The sequence below is a fragment of the Antechinus flavipes genome, chromosome X, assembly GCF_016432865.1.
Source record: "Antechinus flavipes isolate AdamAnt ecotype Samford, QLD, Australia chromosome X, AdamAnt_v2, whole genome shotgun sequence".
In the NCBI taxonomy this organism is placed as follows: Eukaryota; Metazoa; Chordata; class Mammalia; order Dasyuromorphia; family Dasyuridae; genus Antechinus; species Antechinus flavipes.
The window spans coordinates 15,214,345-15,235,393 of record NC_067404.1 but is presented as its reverse complement, the minus strand read 5'-3'; the positions used below and the strand labels follow the sequence as shown (position 1 = coordinate 15,235,393).

At 46.4% G+C, this 21,049-nt stretch overlaps 1 protein-coding gene across 5 annotated transcripts in view; it reads left to right on the top strand.

The window, feature by feature from the left end:
- ATP2B3 (ATPase plasma membrane Ca2+ transporting 3) overlaps positions 1-21,049 on the top strand; it is a 105,246-nt gene that overhangs the window by 42,564 nt on the left and 41,633 nt on the right. For all 5 annotated transcript variants that reach the window (XM_051967758.1, XM_051967757.1, XM_051967754.1 and 2 more), the window contains 5 exons: positions 1,072-1,286; positions 4,159-4,401; positions 5,456-5,697; positions 7,906-8,140; positions 19,302-19,481. In XM_051967758.1, coding sequence (XP_051823718.1) covers positions 1,072-1,286; positions 4,159-4,401; positions 5,456-5,697; positions 7,906-8,140; positions 19,302-19,481 — 1,115 coding nt within the window. The remainder of the gene's footprint in view (positions 1-1,071; positions 1,287-4,158; positions 4,402-5,455; positions 5,698-7,905; positions 8,141-19,301; positions 19,482-21,049) is intronic.

Here is a 21,049-nt window from a genome sequence, read left to right as displayed (position 1 = left end):
GCTTTAAATGTATTTAGGGAACTCTTTATTCAAAGGAATCCTGTTGTGAATCCTTTTCTAAAGCTAATAACATCCTTGTAATTGGCCTTTTGTGTAAATGTACCATGATCCCCTCCCCATTTGCAGGGTGCTATTCTGGAAACCCCTGCTAAGAGATGAGGGGGGATGAACGCTCTAGGGTTCTCTCCTCACAGGGAAGGCTTCCTTCCCCCACCGTTGCCCACTGGCTTGCCACAGTTCTCTCTTTCCCGGGGCTCTTTCTAGTCTTCTTGCATGGGGGGAAAGCTTGCATCCAGGGCTGTCTTCACCGCCCTTCTCCAATATCGGCTAACCTCCCCTTTCAAAAGGAAGTTCCCCACCACCACCATCCACCAACAATCACCTCCACCATCCATCTCCACGACCTCCACCGGCCACAGCCTTCCACCACCACTACCAACACCACCATCTACAGGCAGCTCGTGGTACTACCGTGCTGTCAGAGGCAGTGGGTGGGCAGGGGCCGGAACAGCCTCAGGAAACAGAAGGCACTTGAATGAGTCAGGGTACACGGTGCATACTTGAAACCTCCCATCCCAGATCTTCAAGGTTTCCAGTATTGGCCCAAATCGGAGAAGGGGACAATTCCCATTAGACGATAACAGTGAGAAATCCAGTTTGCTTAAAGAGAGGTACACCCAGGACTATGCTGAAGGTTTAGCAGCCAAGGATCTGGGGGGAAAATACGTCCCATGTGCTTACTACACACTCAAAAGTTTAGTCTACATTATCGCCATTTTTCCCATCACTCCGAGACTAGAAAACAATCGACAGAACAGAACACCAAGCCCTAATCCAGATCAAATTGCTGATTTCTGAGGTGTAAACGAATGCTCACAACTGAAAATTTAAGCATCTGGCTCTCCTCCAGCACAGCCCTGGGTACACCTGTCTTCCCTACCTCACCCTAAATGTGACTGGCCCTACAGAGTTCACATAGTGACGTTTGACTATTTCTTCTCTCCTTTTCTGCTGCTTCTCTCCAACGTCCCTCTCCCTCCACCCCTGCCCTGGACTGCCACCGATCGGTAGGTTTGGTGATGTCCGCATTCACCGTTGTCATCCTGGTCATCTACTTCGTGATCCACAACTTCGTCATCGGTGGCCGGACGTGGCTCTCCAACTGCACACCCGTCTACGTGCAGTACTTTGTCAAGTTCTTCATCATCGGGGTCACCGTCTTAGTTGTTGCCGTTCCCGAAGGACTGCCACTAGCTGTCACCATCTCCCTCGCATACTCGGTCAAGGTAAGGGGCTGCCACCCCTGACCCCACTGCCACCTCCGAGGAAGCTTGCTTTATGTAATAATAGGCCAACGTCCTCCTTAAACCAGGTGCCCACTGCCCATTGGAGTGCTATCACCTTCCCCTAGGAGACTGTCCCCATAATAACTGCCCCCAACAACCCACGCGCCACAGAAGCCGCCGCAAAATACTTCCTCGCTCAGGCCACCGCTTCCATAATAATATTTGCCATCATTTGCAACGCATGCATTGGTCCATTGCTCTTCATGAGGGCAGAGACCATAGCCGATCACCACTTTGTATGCATTCGGTAATCGACCAATCAAGAAGCGTTTACGAATGTCTACTATATGTCTGTTTTTCAGCCAAACTGGTCTTCTTGTTCTTCGTTACATGCCATTCAATGCCTACATGTCTATATAGTCAAGTAGTGCGCTGGCTGCTGGAGAATCCAAAAAAAAAAAAATAGAACAGTTTCCTGCCCTCGAGGAGGTTACATCTTATCGGGGGAAATAGTCGTGTCTACATACAAATAGATTCAAAAAGATGCAAAGTAAAAATGAGGTCAGTGTGCAGGAGGCGGGGAGATCAGGGATGACCTGATGGAAGAGGTAGACCTTGAGCTGAGCTTTGACATACTCTAGGGATTCTAAGAGGCTGTGGTGAAAAGCAATTCCATTTCAAGCATGCAGTACAGCCTATGCAAAGGCATGGGGGCAGGAGATTGAGCGCCATGTAAAGAAAAACAAGACCAGTTTGGCTGAAAAACACAATACCGTGCAAAAAGCCCACAGATGTGGACTGGAGCCGGGTGGTAACAGAGGAGTTTTTATTTTATCTTAAGGGTGAATTTCTTGAGCCCAGGAATTATGTAATCAACACTGTGGACCACTTGAGGAATGCCACTGTGGTATCTAGAAGATGGGTTGGAGCGGGGAGACAGTTGAGGCACCAAGAGCCATTAGAAAACCATTAGAGTAGTCCAGGTGAGAGGGGATGAGCATCCAAAATAGGGAGATCTGCCTTTCCTGGTAGGCTCCATGCTTAGCACAGTGCCTGGCACATAGTAGGAGCTTAATAAATGCCCGTTGGCTTACTGAGCACGAGGAGGCATTTAATGAGAATTTCCCCAAATTAAATCTTCAATTCCCCTAGGACGTTCACATTTTCATCTCAGACATAGATTTTTTTCATTGTAGAATAATTGCCGTGGGCCGGCAGCCCCCCAGCAAACAAACCGAGATTCCTTTCGGTCCTGAGCCTTAGCGTCTTTTAGGCCTTTTTCAGCCCTGGGCAGAAGTCTGCCATCACATGGCCGGGTACCCTTATAGTCTTCTGGGCCACTTCCCTATAAATGCTTGTTTCCTTTTCTGTTATAATACCATACATTGTGATATTATAATACGATAATAATACGGCATACGCTATTGCATGATGATACAAAAAACTTTATTAAACACCTGCTGGTGGGCCAGGCACCGTGCTAAGTGCTGGGAATATAAAAAGAGACTTAAGACAGTCCCTGCCCTCAAGGAGTCTACAATCTGATGAGAGAGGCAGCATTCAAACCAATCCATACAACCAAGCTCTAGACAGGATAAATAGGAAAAAATGACCGCTGGGAAGGCACTGGGATGAAGAGAACTTTGGGAAGACTTCCTGTAGGATGTGGGGTTTTAGTTGCAACTTGAAGGAAGCCAGGGAGGTCAGGAGGGAGAGCATTCTAGGCCTGGAGAACAGCCAGAGAGAACATCTGGAGCAGCGAGATGGAGGGTCTTGTTTTTTGAACAGCCTGGAGGCTGGCGGGACTGGATAAAAATATGGGAACTGAACTAGATGTTTTCTGAAATCCCTTCCAGGTCTACAAGCATTTAATCTCTATGACTGGCCCACAAAGCCAAAAAGTACTGTCTAGGATAGTCTAGAGATGCTTAGAAAGCTTTCTCTAAAAAGCCTTTTTTCCCTTCCCACCTCCTGGCAAATCTCTCCCCGCTGCCAGCCAGAATTAGGATGGAGGTGGTCGAGTCAGTCCCCAAGAGAGGAAGGGAGAATCCAGAATCGTAGAATAAAATCAGGACATCCTAGACGAGAATCTTCAAAGCCCAAAATAGCATCGTACGTTGGAAAGGGCCCCGAGAGTCTAAGGCATCCGAGAGAAACGTTCATTGATTTTCCTTAGGAAGAAATTTGAAGCTGGAGACTCCATGCTCTCCCTCGGTTGCCTGTCCCATGGTTTGATCTTGCCAACAGGCCCCAGTTCCTTATTTCTGTTTGCCCCACTCGCTAACTCTGAAGAGCTCCCTGGCCACTTGGGACATTAGCAGGGAGGCATTTTTAGACCACTGGTCAAAGGTTAATCTCGAATTCTATAGAGAGGGGAATAAATTGGCAAACTCTAATTTCTGGGTGGGCCACAGGACCTTGAGAGTTGCCTATTTGCTCTAGATAGTGTCCATCAGTTACAGCCAGTTGTTAGGCTATGTTAATATTTCTCTTTTGACCTAATAAACTGTTTATTTGACTAATAACTGCTGTGCCCATTAGGAACTGTTACCATTAAAAAATGATGTTTTCATGTTTAACATATACTGGATTACTTGCCATGTAGGGGAGGGGATTGGGGGGAAGGGGGAGAAAATCGGAAACATAAGGCTATGCAGGGGTCAGCGTTGTCAAATTATCCCTGCATATGTTTGGGAAATAAAAAGCTTTTTTTTTTTAATGACATTTTTAAGAGCCTGGCTCTTATTAAGTGTTTGGGGGGTTTTGGGGGTTGTTGTTCCCAAGGCTATTTCAGAGGTACCTTTTTGAGGGTTAACTCCCTACTGAGGACCATTAAATGAGCATCACGATTAATGTCCCCTTTGATTTGCAGAAAATGATGAAAGATAACAACCTCGTTCGCCACCTGGATGCCTGTGAGACCATGGGCAATGCTACAGCTATCTGCTCTGACAAGACAGGAACACTCACCACCAATCGCATGACAGTTGTTCAGTCCTATGTGGGGGACACTCACTACAGAGAGATCCCCGACCCCAACAACCTGAACCCCAAAATCCTGGATCTCCTTGTCCATGCCATTTCCATTAACAGTGCCTACACCACCAAAGTGCTAGTAAGTCTGGGGAAGAGTTCGGGAAGGAGGGACGGGCAGAGGCTCCAGCCCGGAACGGGGGGTTCCTCCAGCTGGGGCTGACCACCGGCCAAGTCCTCACTGTGCCTAAGAACTGCCTAATGAGGAGAGCTCTCCAACCATGGAGATGTCTCTTTAGGCGGAGAACTCTTGGTCATTAGAAAAGATCAGTGACCATCGGTCAGGAAGCTGTTGTGGGAATCCCCGCGCCAGGCAGGAGGAAGGCACCCTCCCCCAGGTCCCCACCGGTTACTTGATTCTCGGGTTCTGAGAGCTCATGGAGTGGAAGGGGAAAGTGACCTTAAGCACTTGAAAATCTCTGACATGCTGAACAGAGACTAAATCCTTACAGTGTCTTCTCCAAACATGAAAATGCCTTCAGTTTGTGAAACGAATCTTTCCTCTGCTTTTACCGTTTCTCCAAATTCAGCAAAAACCAAATCAACTTGAAAGATGAGTTGTTGTTTGTTTAATCCCTCCTGTCTCTCAGTCTCCGTGGGCTTTGGCAGGCCTCACTACCCAAACCTTTCCTCGGTGGCACCATTGGGGAGATCAAAAATGGAGAAGGCCCAGTACTTGGGCTCAGGGAGTTCCCCATCGAACCAGGGAGACAAGAGAGACCCGAGGGAGGGGACGAGGCCACAAAACCTCAGAGCCGGGAGGGACTCGGGCATCATGGGTAGGACCCCATTCAAAGAACCAGAGTCCCCTCTATAGCTTGCCTGTCGAGTTTTTACTTGAAGACCAGACCTTCAAACACCTCACTTTGGAGCACTTTGGATTGTTAGGGAGCTAAAATCCCACCCCAGCTACTCCTAGTTTGTCCCTCTGGGGTAGAGCTGAACAAACCTGCTCCTCTTTTCCTGTGACAAGGCTGGAGCAGCTTTCCTCTCCAGCACCTTGTGCTGGGCCAGCAGCTGGATTCCCTAGAATGGCTGGGAAAACATGTGGGGGTGGGCCGGGAAGTGTGTGCTGGTGAGTACAGGTGGGCCAAGATTCCCTGGCCTGACAAGTTGATTGTCCTTTCTCCCCCCAGCCTCCAGAGAAGGAAGGAGCCCTCCCACGTCAGGTCGGCAATAAAACAGAGTGCGCCCTGCTGGGTTTTGTCCTGGACTTGAAACAGGACTTCCAGCCAGTGCGGGACCAGATCCCCGAGCAGAAGCTTTACAAGGTTTATACCTTCAACTCTGTCCGCAAGTCAATGAGCACTGTCATCTGCATGCCCGATGGTGGCTTCCGACTGTTCAGCAAAGGAGCTTCAGAAATCCTTCTCAAAAAGTGAGTAGTGGCTCCCTGCCTTCTCCTAGGCTTCGAGGCCGTCACTTATTCCTGTATTCCAGTACTGATTCCCCATTCCCTACTGTGAAAGGCTGCTTCTTCAGCCTGGCATTCAAAGCCCTCTGATGTCTGGCTTTCCATTTCTACCTCCAGCCTCACCACTAATTCCCCTCTTCTCCAGGCAGGCCAAGCTCCTCCCCCTCCCATCCTTCTATCTACACACCCAGAGGAAAAAATAGAAAGAGCAAGAGACAGAGAGAATGTTGCCTTGGACGTTAAGGGAATCTGCCCAGAGTCATATAGCTAGTATGTGTCAGAGGCAATCCGCAAAGCCACATCCTCTCTCTTCAGATCCAATACTCTCTTCATCACATGGTCAGAGAAGGTGGGACTTGACCTGGGCTTTGAAGGACAGGAAGGAGGGCAGATGGCAGAATGGACCTCACGTCCCAACCTTTTCTTTCCCAGAAAAGAGGGTGAAGAGGGCCTCAGCTCCAGTTATGAGAAAGAGAAGGATTAAATAGATGCCACTTAGTTGTGTTCCCTCTGCCTTTTGGAAAATGAAATTATCATTAAGGCAAGACGAGAAGTTATTCACTCCTCTCTTTCGGTCAAAACAAGTTCCAGTGGAGAGCTGGATAATTTAAGTCCCCTGTCATTACTGTATCGTTCCTCTGGGCCGGTTTTGTGGTCTGTTTCTTACGCTTTTCCTCTATGTCCTCTTTCTATCCAGGTAGTCTGTAGTGCACTCCGATGACGAGATCGCTTTTGTTTCTCTCTCCTTTGATCTTGTCTCAAATGCTATCTGCCAAGCTTCCTCCCTCACCCTGCTTTCTGCATCTTCTCCCACAAGTATATCTGTTTAATATTCATTGCTACCCCTGACCCCATAGCCTATCCTGTTTCTTTTGAATAAGATATACCCTTTCCCAGTTTAGTCATGGATTTCATCCCACCAAATCTCGGTGATACCCGTGAGGTTAGGTTTGCCCTGTTGCATTTAGAATTTCTAGTTTCTCTTGCTTGTTGCCTAAACTTTGGGCCTTTGGGTTTAGCTATTTGAGTGCTGGGTTTTCTAGCTGGTTCCTTTCTTGGACTCTGTCTCCTGTGAACTGTTGGGTGCTACTCTCTTCTCTGTGATTTTGGTAGGTAGTTTTCTCCCTCCCCACATGTAGTTTAAAGCCTTTTTGAGTCGAATCGCAAAACATCAAATAAATATAACCTCACCACCTTTGTTAGGTAGACTCCATCCCCGTCCAAAAACCTGTCATTCCTATCTTTTAAACTGTGTCTCAGAAGTCCAAATCCCATCCTCAAATTCCATCTTCTTATATAGCTGCTCATTGCCCAAATCCATTTTTTCTCCTCTGCATTCTTTGCTTTCAAGAGGCTTTCTGTTTTGGCCCCAAACCCTGAGACTCTTTCCCTCCCAGATTGATTTTATTTTCTTTTTTGACTTTGCCTCATTTTTACCTAGCCTAAATCACTAAGCGGGGGTTGCCTCAGACAAACTGAGCCCTAGGAAAGATCTTAGCTTTAAAAGGCCAAAGTTTTCCAGTGTATCCAAAGCCATCTCCACTTATCCTGATTTCTATCTTGTTGCTGGACCCAGATGACTCTGATTTATTTTCTTTTTTGACTTTGCCTCATTTTTACCTAGCCTAAATCACTAAGCGGGTGTTGCCTCAGACAAACTGAGCCCTAGGAAAGATCTTAGCTTTAAAAGGCCAAAGTTTTCCAGTGTATCCAAAGCCATCTCCACTTATCCTGATTTCTATCTTGTTGCTGGACCCAGATGACTCTGAGTGACTTTGCACAACCTAAATCCATTTCACTGGCGAGTCATGACATCTTCCCACTGTCGTTAAGGACAAATAACAATAAGGATAGGCGGAAGGGAGGAAAGTCCTATTGCTGTCTAGTTGAACTAGATCATTTGTAAGGAATATTAGATGCTTTGACTTTTTAAAAATTTGATGAGAGAAAAAGACCCTTGGTATTTCTCCACTCGAATTCCAAGCAGCCAAAAACCTACTCGTTGGGAACACTTCTCAAATTATGTTTGGCAAAAACCTTCCAGGCACGGAGGAACACGGGGTAGATTTGATTCTCACCAACTCAGACTGTTTCATCAATTTTGCTTTTTTGTTTTTCCCCTCACCCCACCCCCTCCTTTCCTCTACTTCTGTCCTTCACCCACTTCTCCAGATGCACCAATATCTTAAACAACAATGGAGAGCTCCGCAGCTTCCGTCCTCGGGACAGGGATGAGATGGTGAAGAAGATCATTGAGCCAATGGCCTGTGATGGTTTACGTACCATCTGCATCGCCTACAGGGACTTTTCTGCAGGCCAGGAGCCCGAATGGGACAATGAGAATGAGATTGTGGGAGAACTCACCTGCATCGCTGTTGTGGGCATCGAAGATCCCGTCCGACCTGAGGTAGGGATTTAATCGGAAGAAAATCTACCATTTCGATGGAACTTTAATGTTTACAAAGTGCTTTTCTCCCAAGATAGCATCAAGTATTATTAGCACTGTTTTTCAAAGGAAAGCCAGAAAGGTAAAATAGCTTGCTCACTATCACATGTCTCCAGATGCCAGTTCCTGGGTTCTTTCTACTATACCATGATACCTTTTATAATTCATACTTTTCCAACATCCTGAATTACTCCTCTACCTCACCAACCATTAAACTTCTCTTCTTCCCTCACAAGAAGCAGTTAATAACATTTGATATTAAAGGGCATTAATCTGTGCCTATGTCTTGCTCCAAAGGATATTCTCTAATGTTGTTAATATGAAAATGTAGAATGGTACCTTTTCTCCACTCCCCAAACCAGACTACCAAATGTACTTTTTTCTAGATTGTCATAGAAGGAGCAGATAGGAAGAAAATATAAACAGAGGCTGGAAAATTTCATTAAATCCTTGGGTAATCGATACATAAGAGCGTTCCCTAAAAGGAACCTTCTGCTCCGGTGTGGCCGATCTCTGCGCTGAATTTGGAGTCAGAACCAGTGTTTGAATCTCACATCTTCTACTTCTAATCCAGATGGTCTTAGGCGAGTCCCTTCAACTCCCTGATAAATTTCTTCAAATGAGGGAGTCAGACCAAATGACTTCTAAGTTCCTTCCAGTCTCTGGAGCCTATCTATGTCAGACTAATTCCCCTCCTTGCACCAGATATTCCAGCCAGAATGCCCCGCCTCCTCTTTTCTGCCCATCCTAATCCAACCCACAGTTCAAGCTCCACTTCTTTCAGGAAGCCTTAGCTGATATCTCATTGTTTTCTTACTCCTCCGAGCTCTTCTGAACCTTAACATTTGTAATTCAGGGTTTGGTCCTCAGTTGCTCACTGAGTGTTCCTTGTGGGTATCTCCCCGATCAAACCGGGACCCCTCTTAGAACAAGTCCCAAGCTTCCTCTTCCATGTTCTCCCCTCCCTGAGCCCGGGACTAGGCACACAGTATAAATTCATAGAATACTTGGCTGATTGATGGACTGACATTGGTGATAACTTTGGAACCTGGGGGATGCGGTCTGTGATAGTGACCGTGGCCCCTCTGAGCCCCTCATCAAAGATTATATCCTGGCCCTGGAGAACCATAGGGATGGAACCAGGAGTAAGTAGGGCTGGCGTGTCCTAGGTTCTGAAAGTGGGGAATTTTTAGTTTTAAGCATTTGTCTTCTTTTTGAACAGAGTAACGATTCAACCGGAGTTGAACAACATGAGCCTAGGGGAAAAAAGAAGTCAACGAGAGAGACAGATACAGACAAACACAGACAGACAGAGGCAGAGACAGAGACAGATAGAGACGCAGAGATGTCAAACAACCATGGAGTGTTGAAAGCAGGAGAAACCTTGAGATCATCTACTCCAAACCCTTTATTTTATAGGAGAGGAAACAGAGAGAAGGTAGCTTCATTGAGACCACACAGCAAGCTAGGGACAGAACTGAGACTTCTTTTCATAAGAAGTTTATTTTCATAAACCATTCCCTTCCTCTTGAATGCCACCTCTTCGGGAAGCCTTCTCTGAGCACCCAAGAGAGGAAGCTCAGAATCCCTAGATTTGGGTTCTAATTCTGCCACTAACTAGCTGCGTGACCTCGAGCAGATAACGTCTCTCCTCTTGCTCTCCTCCAAAGTCACAGAGCATCCACTGGACTGAGCTTTTCATGGCCCTTCCTTGTTTCCTTTTTTCCAGATAATGTTTTCCATTCATTATTTGCTCTGTGTTCCCTCATTTATTTTTGTATTAAGCTCTCGACATTCCAAACTGGTTCTTTGGGGGGCTTTGAAGGAGAGACTTGCAAACTTTTCCACTTGGATGTTTGGATTGGGGTTGGCTGTACTTAGACCCACCCCTCCCCCAAACATAAAGGTCCCACCTCTGTCGGGCCAAGTAAATGGGCTCCTGTTAAACACCTAAAAGGAAGATATTCATAGCAACACGGCCTCATTCTGCCAAGACCTTTCAGAATCGTAAACATGCTCTGAATAACTGGCCGCTTGTTGGCCTCGGCCCTAGCGCGGTCCCCTCTCCATGTTTGGTGTTTGCCTATGTGTGCGTCTGTGCTTGGGCACGCAGAGTTAACCAGTGCGGCTGCTGCCCTTTACCGACAGCTCCGGAGCTGACCTCCCTGGGCCCCTGAGCCTTGAATGCTCCCCCTACCTCTCCTAGACTGAGAATGTTCAAGCCAGAATGTACTTTGGAGCCCTTCCAGGCCCCCTTTCTCTATTTAATACTTGGGGACCCCAAGAGTCGGAGAAAAAAGATGGCCAGCTCAGTGTCCCAACCCCAAAGTAACACAGGCAAGATGAAACTCGAGTCTCCTGACTTTCAGCCCAGGGCCTTCCCCGTGGTACAGTGGCGCCTTGGAAATCACAAGAGTTGAAGCCGGCCCAGCATAGCCAGCATTTGTCTAGCATCTACTATGTGCCACGCACCTCTTCAGGTGCTGAGGTACAAACATAAAAAAATGAGAATCAATCCCCACCCTTAAGAAGTTTTCATTTCTTCAGGCTTATCGTGGGGAGGATGTATAATGGATATACATGCAAATAGGGGTAAAAGCTTCCTGCAGAAGGTAACACAAGAATCGGGTTTTAAAGGAAGCCAAGAATCCCAAGAGTGGTGCAGAATATTGTATTCAGACCCAATTAATGTTCTTTAGTTTTGTCATCATGATGTGTCCTCCATTTCTTACACTCTTTGTTACAAAGTATGACTTGCTGGAGGGGAAAAGAGATAGAAATATTGGAAAATGAAAGCAATATAAGAAAGAGATGTGAAAAGTAATACAGAAAGATGAATCGCATGGAGTCCAAATTAGAGAAAGGAGAGACTTGAAGCAGGGAGACCAAGTAGGAGTCTAGATGTCATCCATGTGAGTAGAGAGAAATGGACCAGTGGGAGAGATGTTATGGAAGATGTATCAGTAGGACTTAGCAACTGACTGGGTATGGGGAAGGGAAGGAGGATGACTTAGAGTTCAAACCTGGGAGACTAGAAAGAGGGTGGTGTCCTCACAGAAACAGGTATGTCGGAAGGAGGAGGAGGGGCTTTGGTGGGCAGCATGGGAGATCATGAGTTCTGTTTTCAACATGTCGGGTTTAAGATGGCATCCAGTTTGAGAAGTCCCAAAAGTAGCTATTCGTGCACAGATGGAACTCAGAGGAAAGACCAGGGCTGAGAAGATTCAACATAAGGATGATTATTGAACCCATGGGAGCAAACAAGGCCTATAGGCTAGGGCAGGGGTCCTCAAACTTTTTAAATAGGGGGCCCGTTCACTGTCCCTCAGACTGTCGGAGGGCCAGACTAGAGGAAAAAGAAAAACTTCGTTTTGTGGGCCTTTAAATAAAGAAACTTCATCGCCCTGGGGGAGGGGGATAATCGTCCTCAGCTGCCCCATCTGGCCCACTGGCCGTAGTTTGAGGATCCCTGGAATAAGAAGAGATGTCCCAGCACAAAATCCCACAGTACTTCCATGCCGAGGAACCGCCAGACAGGCGAGAAGAGAACCGGCCATGGCACACAAACCAGAAAAGAAGAGTATTTAGATAAGCGAACTAGCTTTCCCCTGTCACTTAGGTAATAGGGAGCCCCTGGAATTTGTTGAGCAGGAAGAGTGAGATGAGATCCCGCTTTAAGAAGATCACTGGCAGCTGAGAGGAAGACAGGTCAGAGATAAGAGAGATTCAAGCTGGGGAGATCAAATGGTAGGCTACTGCAGTAGTTCAGGTGTGAGATGATGAAGACCTCCACAAAAGTAGTGATCGTGTGAGTAAAGAGAGAGTAGATGGAAGATGCTGTGAAAGAATGATGAAGTAACAAGACTCGATGACGTTGCGAGTCTGGGTGACTTGGAGGACACTGGTGCACTCAACAGTCACTGAGAAATTTCGTATCGGGGAGGGGTTTGGGGGGGAAGAGAAGAAGTTCAGTTTAGACATGTTGAGTTTGAAGTAGCTAGGAAACACTTGGTTTGAGATATTTAACTGGCATTGCTGATTCTAGACCAGAGCTCTGGAGAGAGGTTAGGACTGGATACCTAAATCTGGGCATCGTCTGCATAAAGACTAGAATCGGACCCAGGGCAGTTGACGAGCTCACCAAACAAAAGAGTGCGGAAGGAGGAGAGGATTTAAGACCGAGCCTTTGGGGAGTCACTCTAAGTTAGGGGGAGGAATCCGGATGAAGAAGATCCAGCAAAGTGGTGGTCAGGCGGGTAAGAAAAGAACCAGGAGAGAGCAGAAGATCTCCAGGGGCTGTAGTATCCAGGGGAAGAGGGAAATCACTAGTGACAAAGAATTCAGAAAAGGATCTCCATTGAGAATTGAGCAACTAAGAGGTCATTGAGTTTGGAAGCTCAGTTGCAGAGGGTTAAAAAGAGAGTGAGAAGAGAGGAAGTTGAGTCATGAGGATAGATGGCTTTCTCAAAGAAAGCCAGCAGACTAGAGAATGCTAACTAGCAGGGATGATGGGATCAAGTAAGGAATCTTGAAGAATGAGGAAGACATGAGTTTGTTTTTGGAAGCAAAGAAAGAGCAAATTAGGGGATACAAGAGTAAAGAAAAAGGCAATAATAGAGGGGACAATCTGCTTTTAAAAATATATGTGTATATATGGGATAGGATGGAGTGGAATTAAGGATTCATGTAAGGGCACCTAGGTGGCAAAGGGGAGAAAAAGATAAACGTACAGGAGTTGGCCTTGTCATGTGAGCCAGAGATGAAGGAGACACTGGGGGAAGATGTCTGAGTGATTTAAAGTGAGATAGGCGGGAGAAGAGGAAGCTTTTAGCAAAGGGGCTCCATTTTTTATTGAAGCTCCTCAGCTAAGAGAGAAATGTAAAGTGGAAGGGGGCAGGGAGTATCTTGGGAGGGTTGAGGAAGAATGAAAAGATTTGTATTGATGAGGAGAGAAAATAGATCAGAGAGTGGGGCAGCGAGGTGGTGGGATGGAAAAAGTCAGGAGGACCTGAGTTCAAATCCGGCCTCAGACACTTAACACTTCCTAGCTGTGTGACCCTGGGCAAGTCACTTAACCCCAATTACCTCAAGGGAAAGAAAGGAAGGAAGGAAGGAAGGAAGGAAGGAAGGAAGGAAAGAAGGAAGGAAGGAAGGAAGGAAGGAAAGAAAATAGAAGTAGAAAAGGATCGACTTGCTTCAGGGAAGGTTTTATAACTATAGCTCCAGGAAGCCCCATGTGAATAGGACAGAAGGAGGCAGATAGAATGAAGGAGAAAAGCATTTAATTAAAGGCCTACTGTGTGCCAGACATTTTGCTAACCATTTTACAAATTTTATTTTATTTGATCCCCACAACAACTCTGAGAGGCAGGTGCTTTCATTCTCCTCATTTTACAGTGGAGGAAACCGAGACAGCAAAGGAGAGTTTTGTAATGGCTTATCCAGGGTCCCACAGCCAGTAAGGGTCTGGGGTCAGATTTGAATTCAGGTCTTCATGGCTTCAGGCCCAGGGCTCCATTCACTCAGTGCACCATCTATTTACCTCTGGGAGAAGAATCAGGTTGGGGCATAGCAATGCTTCATCAAAACAAGAAACTCTAGTGTTAAACTGAGCTGATACATCAAGGGGCTGAGAAAGAGAAGGAAAGAAACTGCAACCATGCAGGGGTAATGGCCAGGAAAGGAACCAAGAGGTAAAGAGGTCAGAGGTTACGGTGAAGATTAAGAACAAAGTTAAAAGGCCCAAGGAGAAGGACTTTAAGGAGAAAAGGAGAGATGAGATGACAACAGACCGCGGTCCGAGAAGGGAATCTCAGAGCTAACGAACATAGAAGCGGAACGTTCGCAGGCGATGGCAGGATCGAGGCTATGACCGTCCCTGGGCAGGGTTGAGGTATTGCGATGCATCGAGGAACTGAAAGGTTGGGATGTTGGAGGAAACCATGTATGTCGAAGTCCCTTGGTATGAAGGGCATTGGGGAGGAGAGAAGGATTGGCCAAGAACTAGCATCACTAAAGAAGGAAGGCAAATATCCTTGGGTCGGCCACTAGAACCTACATGGGGGGTGAATTTGAAGAGTATGAAATTCAAAGGAGAAAAGCTATTGCTGAAAGTGATGAAGGAAGAGCCTGGAAGTGCCCACGGGGAGCAAGCAACTTCCCCGCCGACTAGAAAGGTGGAGACAGAGACACAGGACAGACGGAGAGACAGAGATAGAGATAAACCAGAGAGACAGAGAACTCCCACAGAAATCGCTTTGATTCTTTAACGTGAAAGCCTTTACATTTAGGAGGTTCCTTGAGGGACCACCTCGCCTCGAGAATGGCAGCCCCGGAGTATCAGGAAGCTCCTGGGTCTGTCTGCGAGCTTAAGAGACAAGAGTCGGCAGCAGTGGGACGGCAGCGATAGATCAAGCAAAGGAATTCTTGGGCCAAGCCTTGTGGACCCAGTAAAGGAGCTCCTAGGCCAAGCTTTGTGGAATAGGAAGCGTGCGGGGTAACTGGGGCTAAAACCAAGGAAAGAGGAAAGGCTACAGTTTATAGGAACAAACTTCGATGTTGCCCTTCCCGGGCCCTGTGAGCCCGATGAAATGTAACCAGTCAGTCAGCATTTATTACATGTTTTCTAGGTGCTGAGCATTAATCTAAGTGCAGCCAAAAAAAAAATCCTTGCCCTCAAGGAGCTTCCATTCTAATGGAGCAGGCAACCTATTCGCCCATATAAATACATACAGAATATACGCCAAATGAATCCAAAGGTGTCTTGGGGAGGGAGTACTCTAGGGACCAAAAGAGACTTCATGAAGTTGAGACCAGGAGTCTGTTTTTTTTTTTGTCCCAGGTGTTTTCCCTTTGCAAAGTCCTCAAACCTGTAAGTCTGGAGGTCTGTAGAGGTCTCTGAAGGAAATGGACCTTACCGGAGAGGATGTGCAGAAGTTACACATAAGTAATCAGAGAATTCATATGAAAAAGACTCCAGGGTCTTGCTGGGCCTCTAAGCTTAGGATAAGTGAGCATGCCATTTAAGAGTCATCTGAAAGAGCTGGAGAGGGTTATCCTGGAGGGGAAAAGTAGGGTCACATGGGATCCAGTTTCCAGACTAGCAATTTTCTTTAAAAGGCAAATCTAGGACCAATGGATACATTGGTTCATGAGAAGTTCATGATAAGAGAAAATAATCAAAAGTGTCCACAAATGGATAATGCCGTTTCATGAGATAGTGAGCTCCCCATCACTGGGGAATCTCAAGTCACTATCATATATATGTCATAGAGAGGAACCTGACAGAATCAGGGAAGTCAGATCCTCTGCCTTCCGAGCTTCTTTCCAATTCTCAAATTCTCTTAGATACCACTTGGTGGCAGCAGAGACTAAGAAGCAACTGCCATGGGCTCCATCTATTTGATCACAAGATGGATCCATCTCTCAACATTTATGAAGAGTCTACTGTGTGATCTCGAGGATGTTGCATTGTAGCTACAGGTCACTTCCTGCAGGTCACTTCCTCTCTCCCGAGTCACGTCATCTCATCTGCTCTCGTGACTTTAATTAGCATCTCTGTGCTGAAGATTCTCAAATCTACTTATACAGAACTAAGCATTCAGTTGACTTCTGGTCTTGGTCTCCACCTGCCTACTGGACGTCTCCGAGCGGACGGCCCCTAGGCGTATCGAAAGCAAAATTCCCCAAACCAAAGTCGTTGTCTTTCTCCCCATCTCCCCCGTTGCTGTGGAGGGCGCCGTCATCCTCCCGGTCACCCAGGCTCACACCGTGGTATTTTCCTCCACTCCTCACTCTCCCTTCCCCCCAGATCCAAGTCCTGTTGATGTTCCATTCCCTAGATCTGTTGTAGAGGCCTCCCTCTTTCCTGACACTGTCACCGCCTCAAACCTGAACCATTGCGAGAGCTTTCTGGCTGATTTTCCTGCCACCGGCCTCCCCCGTTCCAGCGCATCCTGCACCGAGTTGTCAAACTGATCTTCCTAAAGCACAGGTCTGACCAGGCCGGCTCCCCACCCACCTCCCCATTCAGTAAACCGCAGGAACTCCCTGTTACCTTCAGAAGCAAATAGCAAATCCCCTTTTGGCTCTAGAAGCCCCTCACGACCGGTCTCTCCCTCCCTTTCCAGTGGACTGGTGGATCTGGTGTCCTTCCTGTTCTTCGGTCAAGGCCCCCCATCTCTCGGCTGAGCGTTTTCTCTGGCTGGCCTCTGGGCCTCAAATTCCCTTCCTCCTCCTCTCCACCTCCCGGCTTTCCCCGTTTCCTTTGGGTCCCAGCTAAAATCTGGCCTTCCAAAACTCATTAGTCCTAAGGCTTTCTCTGTGTCCATCGCCTCCAATTTTAGCTTGTTTGTATGTCGCTCTGAGTGTGTTGTCTCCGTTGTTAGAGCACGGGCTCCCCGAGGGCAGGGGTTGTCCTTACTTTTCTGTGTATCCCCAGCGCTTAGCTCAGGGCCTGGCACTTAAGAAGCAGAACTTACAAAATGTTGGTTCCCTGACCTATAGAAACAACACACACACACATGTCAATACACATAAAATAGCTACAAAGTGACCGCGGTGTATTTGGGAACCAGAACAATCCAACAAAGAAGGCTTCACGTAGGAAGTCACGGCCCTTGTCTTTGAGGAGGCCTGGGGAATCTCAGAGGTGAAGGTGATGGAGGCTCTAGCTTTTTTTTTTTTAACTTTAATTTTTTTAATATTAACATATGAAAAGATGTTACTCCAACTAAAACTCAACAAGTATGACCGACAATTCATGCACTAATTAAAAATGTAAGATCCTAACCACATGAAACGATGTACTGCATATGGATTGTTTTAACTATTCAAATGCGCATCTACTTTTTTTATTCTAGCTTTTTATTGACAAAACATCTGCATGGGTAATTTTTCAGCATTGACCCTTGCAAAACTTCTCTTCCAGCTTTTTCCCTCCTTCCCCCCCATCCCTCCCCTAGAGGGCAGGCAGTCCCATACATGTTAAATATGTGAAATCCAATATATGGATCCATATTTATACAGTTTTCTTACTGCACAAGAAAAATTGGATCAAGAAAGAAAAAAAACTGAGAAAGAAAACAAAAAATGCATCTGTTTTCTTCTTACGAACACAATGCAGACAATCGGAGACAGCCGAGAAATAGCATAAAGAGTTGTTCATTTAATAGAAAGTTTCTATTTTTACATTTTCGGCAGACCGCTCGACGAAAATCGTTTTTGTTTTATGACAGAAACAACGGTGACGCATTGAAGTAGTGAGTGGTCTAAAAGCACCAGATGGAAGAGACTGAAATCTCTTTGAATACAGGGTTTCTTCCAGAAGATTGCCGAATCCCACCTTGCCACTGTAAAATGGTTTTTAAGGTGTAAAATCGATTTTCCAGACAAGTGCTTCCAGAGAATATAATCGCAACTGCTATTGTCTAGGAGTTTATGGCATGAGCTCATGAGGCCACTGAAAGGAGGCGGAGGGGGAATACAAAGAAAAAAGAAAATGGGACAGTAGCAGAACAATGGCACTGCTAGTAAAACTGGGGAGGTACATTCCCTGTTTCTCTTTCTGTATTTAATAACTGCTACAACTGATGTCATTTTTTTGAGTCCCGTCCAGTTCTTTGGGACCCCATTTGGAGTTTCTTCGCAGAGATATCGGAGTGTTGTGTCATTTCCTCCTCTAGCTCATCTTATAGATGAGGACACTGAGGCAAAGTGGGTTAAGTGACTTGCCCAGGGTCACATAGCTAGGAAATGTCTGAAGCTGGATTTGGACTCAGGAAGTTTTCTTGACGACGGGCCTGACGCTTTATCTACCGCAGCACCATCTGTTGTTTAGCTTGATATTTAAGGCTTTTCTTATCTGGCCTTAGCCAACCAAGCTATCCAGACGCATACCCCCTCCTTCTTGGTCAGGTCCTTCCCCATCTCCCCATCTTCTCTCATCTGACTTCTCTCCTCCTTGCCTATCCTTCAAGGCTCAGCTTGCCCTCAGAAAAGTCATACAAGTAGCAAGAAGCAAAGCCTGGATCTCATATCGTGGAATAGATCATAAATAGACGCTGTGTGATGTAGAGTCGAAAGGGATCTCAGAACTATCTGGTGCGACTCTCACATTTTACAGATGAGGAAACTGAGGCTCAGAGAGAAGGGACTTGCTCAAAGGTAATCAGAGGCAGGATTTGAACCCAGGTCCTTTCCAAATCCAAGATGACCAAGGATCTTCTCTACAACATAGCTGAAAAGTGGGTATTCTATCTCCTCTGAGAGGTTGCCCTTTTCACTTTGGGACAGCTCTCATTTGGGAACAGTTTTCCCTTAAATTTGTCTCTGCACCTTCTACCCATTGTTCCACATTCTATCCTATCCTCTAGGGCCAAAGAGAACAAGTCTTATTCCATTTCTGTGTAACAGCTTATTAAATACTGAAGATAAACAGTTACACACACACACACACACACACACACACACACACACACACACATCTTCTCTTTTTCAGGCTGAAGTTCCTGTATCACAAACTTATATAGTGAGGCAGCTAGGTGGCGCAGTGGATAGAGCACCAGCCCTGAAGTCAGGAGGATCTGAGTTCCAACCTGGCCTCAGACATTTAACACTTCCTGGCTGTGTGGTCCTGGGCAAGTCCCTTAACTCCAATTGCCTCAGTCAAAAGAAAAGAAAACTGGTGGCAAACTTATGTAGCCCAGTTCCTAGCTGCTGGACATCTCCTCCCATGTGAGACATATCTTTGGAGTCCATAGACTTGGGTTCAAATCTTTACTCTGTCACTTACTAGTTGTATGATCTTGGCCATACCTCAGTTTCCTTCTTTGTAAAATGAGGAATTGGATTAGCTGACCTCTGAGGTCCCTGCCGGCTCTCGATTTAGGATCTGATGATGCTCTCTGTGAACTTGAACAGGTGACTTCCCCTCTATGGGTCTCAGTTTCCTTCTCTGTAAAATGAGAGAGTTGGACCTCTGAGATCCCTCTCAGCTCCTCGGTCTTGTGATCTTCAGGGAAATGTAGAGCCAACAGGGAAATGATCCGCATGGAAAGAGAAAAGGCCCTCTAGATACAGGGAGGCCAAAGGTGACCGCTTCCGTTTTTCTTGTTTCCTGCAGGTTCCTGAAGCTATCCGCAAATGTCAGCGGGCCGGTATCACGGTGCGCATGGTGACTGGAGACAACATCAATACTGCCCGGGCCATCGCAGCCAAGTGCGGCATCATCCAACCCGGCGAAGATTTCCTGTGCCTGGAAGGGAAGGAATTCAACCGCCGTATTCGCAATGAGAAAGGAGAGGTAGCTCCCAGAATTCCTGCCTCGGGGACCACACTGACCTGGGACTTCACTGGGCATGGCCAAGACTTGTCCACTACACACACATACACACACACACACACACACACATCACATACACACACTCACACATCACACACACATATCACACACACTTACACACATTACACACACACATCATATACACTCATACACACACGCATCATACACACACACATGCACATCATTCACACACACACACACACACACCACATATACACACTCACACATCACACACACTCACACACATTACACACACACATCATACACACTCACACACACTCACACACACATGCACATCATTCACACACATGTACATCACACACATACACTCTCACACATCACACACACATACATCACACACACACTCTCACACACACGCACGTCACACACACCCTCACACACGCACATCACACACACACACACACGGGCATGAAACACTCATTTCACATCCAGATGTATAGTTTACATTAGTCATTACATTCGGTAATTTCAGAGAAAAACCATCATTGGCTCAATCAAGAAACAAGCGTTGATCTGTTTTTTCAAAGCTTTCAGAAATTGAACGTGGTTAACTCCCACACCTGCGATCCAACTTGTGATGAGTTAAAGAGATAACGATGGGAAAGAGCAGCCCTCGTTGCATTTCTAAGCTATAAATTCATCCGAATAAAGACGGGAGCTGTTATTTCACCGACAGGGAATTCCCTCGACATATTCCCAGAGACGTGTCCGAAGTCACACGGTCACTTTGTGGCACGGGAAAGATGGGAACCCAGAGCTGCCCGGTCTCTGACCATTAGACTATTCTGCTCCTCAATATTAAGATGAATTTAAAAGATAAATTAATTTAATTATTCTAATTATAATAAATTCATTTAAAAGATAAAATTAAATTAAAGATTAATTGAAATGACAAAAGTTCATTTTTAATGCTTTTACTTAAGCATTTAGTTTGTAAATCCCCAAAGTGGAGGCTGCTCGATATCACTTCAAGTTTATTGTTCCTGAAAGGGAAGTCAGAGGTTCCCAACCTCGCGTCCCCCCTCCCTCCCTCCCTGCCAAGGTGCTTGGCAAAGGGCTCTAAGTCATTTGCTATAAATAACCATTTTAGCCTGTTGAAATGATCTGATTTTCTTTCTTGTGTGAATGAATGAGAAGCAGTGTGTCCTAGTAGACAGAGAGGGGCCTTCAGAGTCAGAAGACCTCCCCTCCAGTCTGACCTCTGACCCACATGCCTACGAGACTTTGGAAAAGTCATTTGACTTCCAATGCTCTGAGCCAGGTCTCTCAGACTCGGGGATCGTGTCAACCTTCACGAAGAGGGAGTTCCCTCACCCGGGAGGAAACTCTGCACCAGGGAAATCACAATCCCCGTACCCGAGCCTAGGTACACGTGCCTGGCAAGCCCCCAAAGTCATTCTTTCCACCAGCTAGGAGCCGTTTGAAAGCCGAGCTTTACGGGGACCGAGAAAGGCTGGGGGCCCGGCCGAAAGGAAGCCCAGTGGGTTTTGTGACTTCCTCCTGATAGC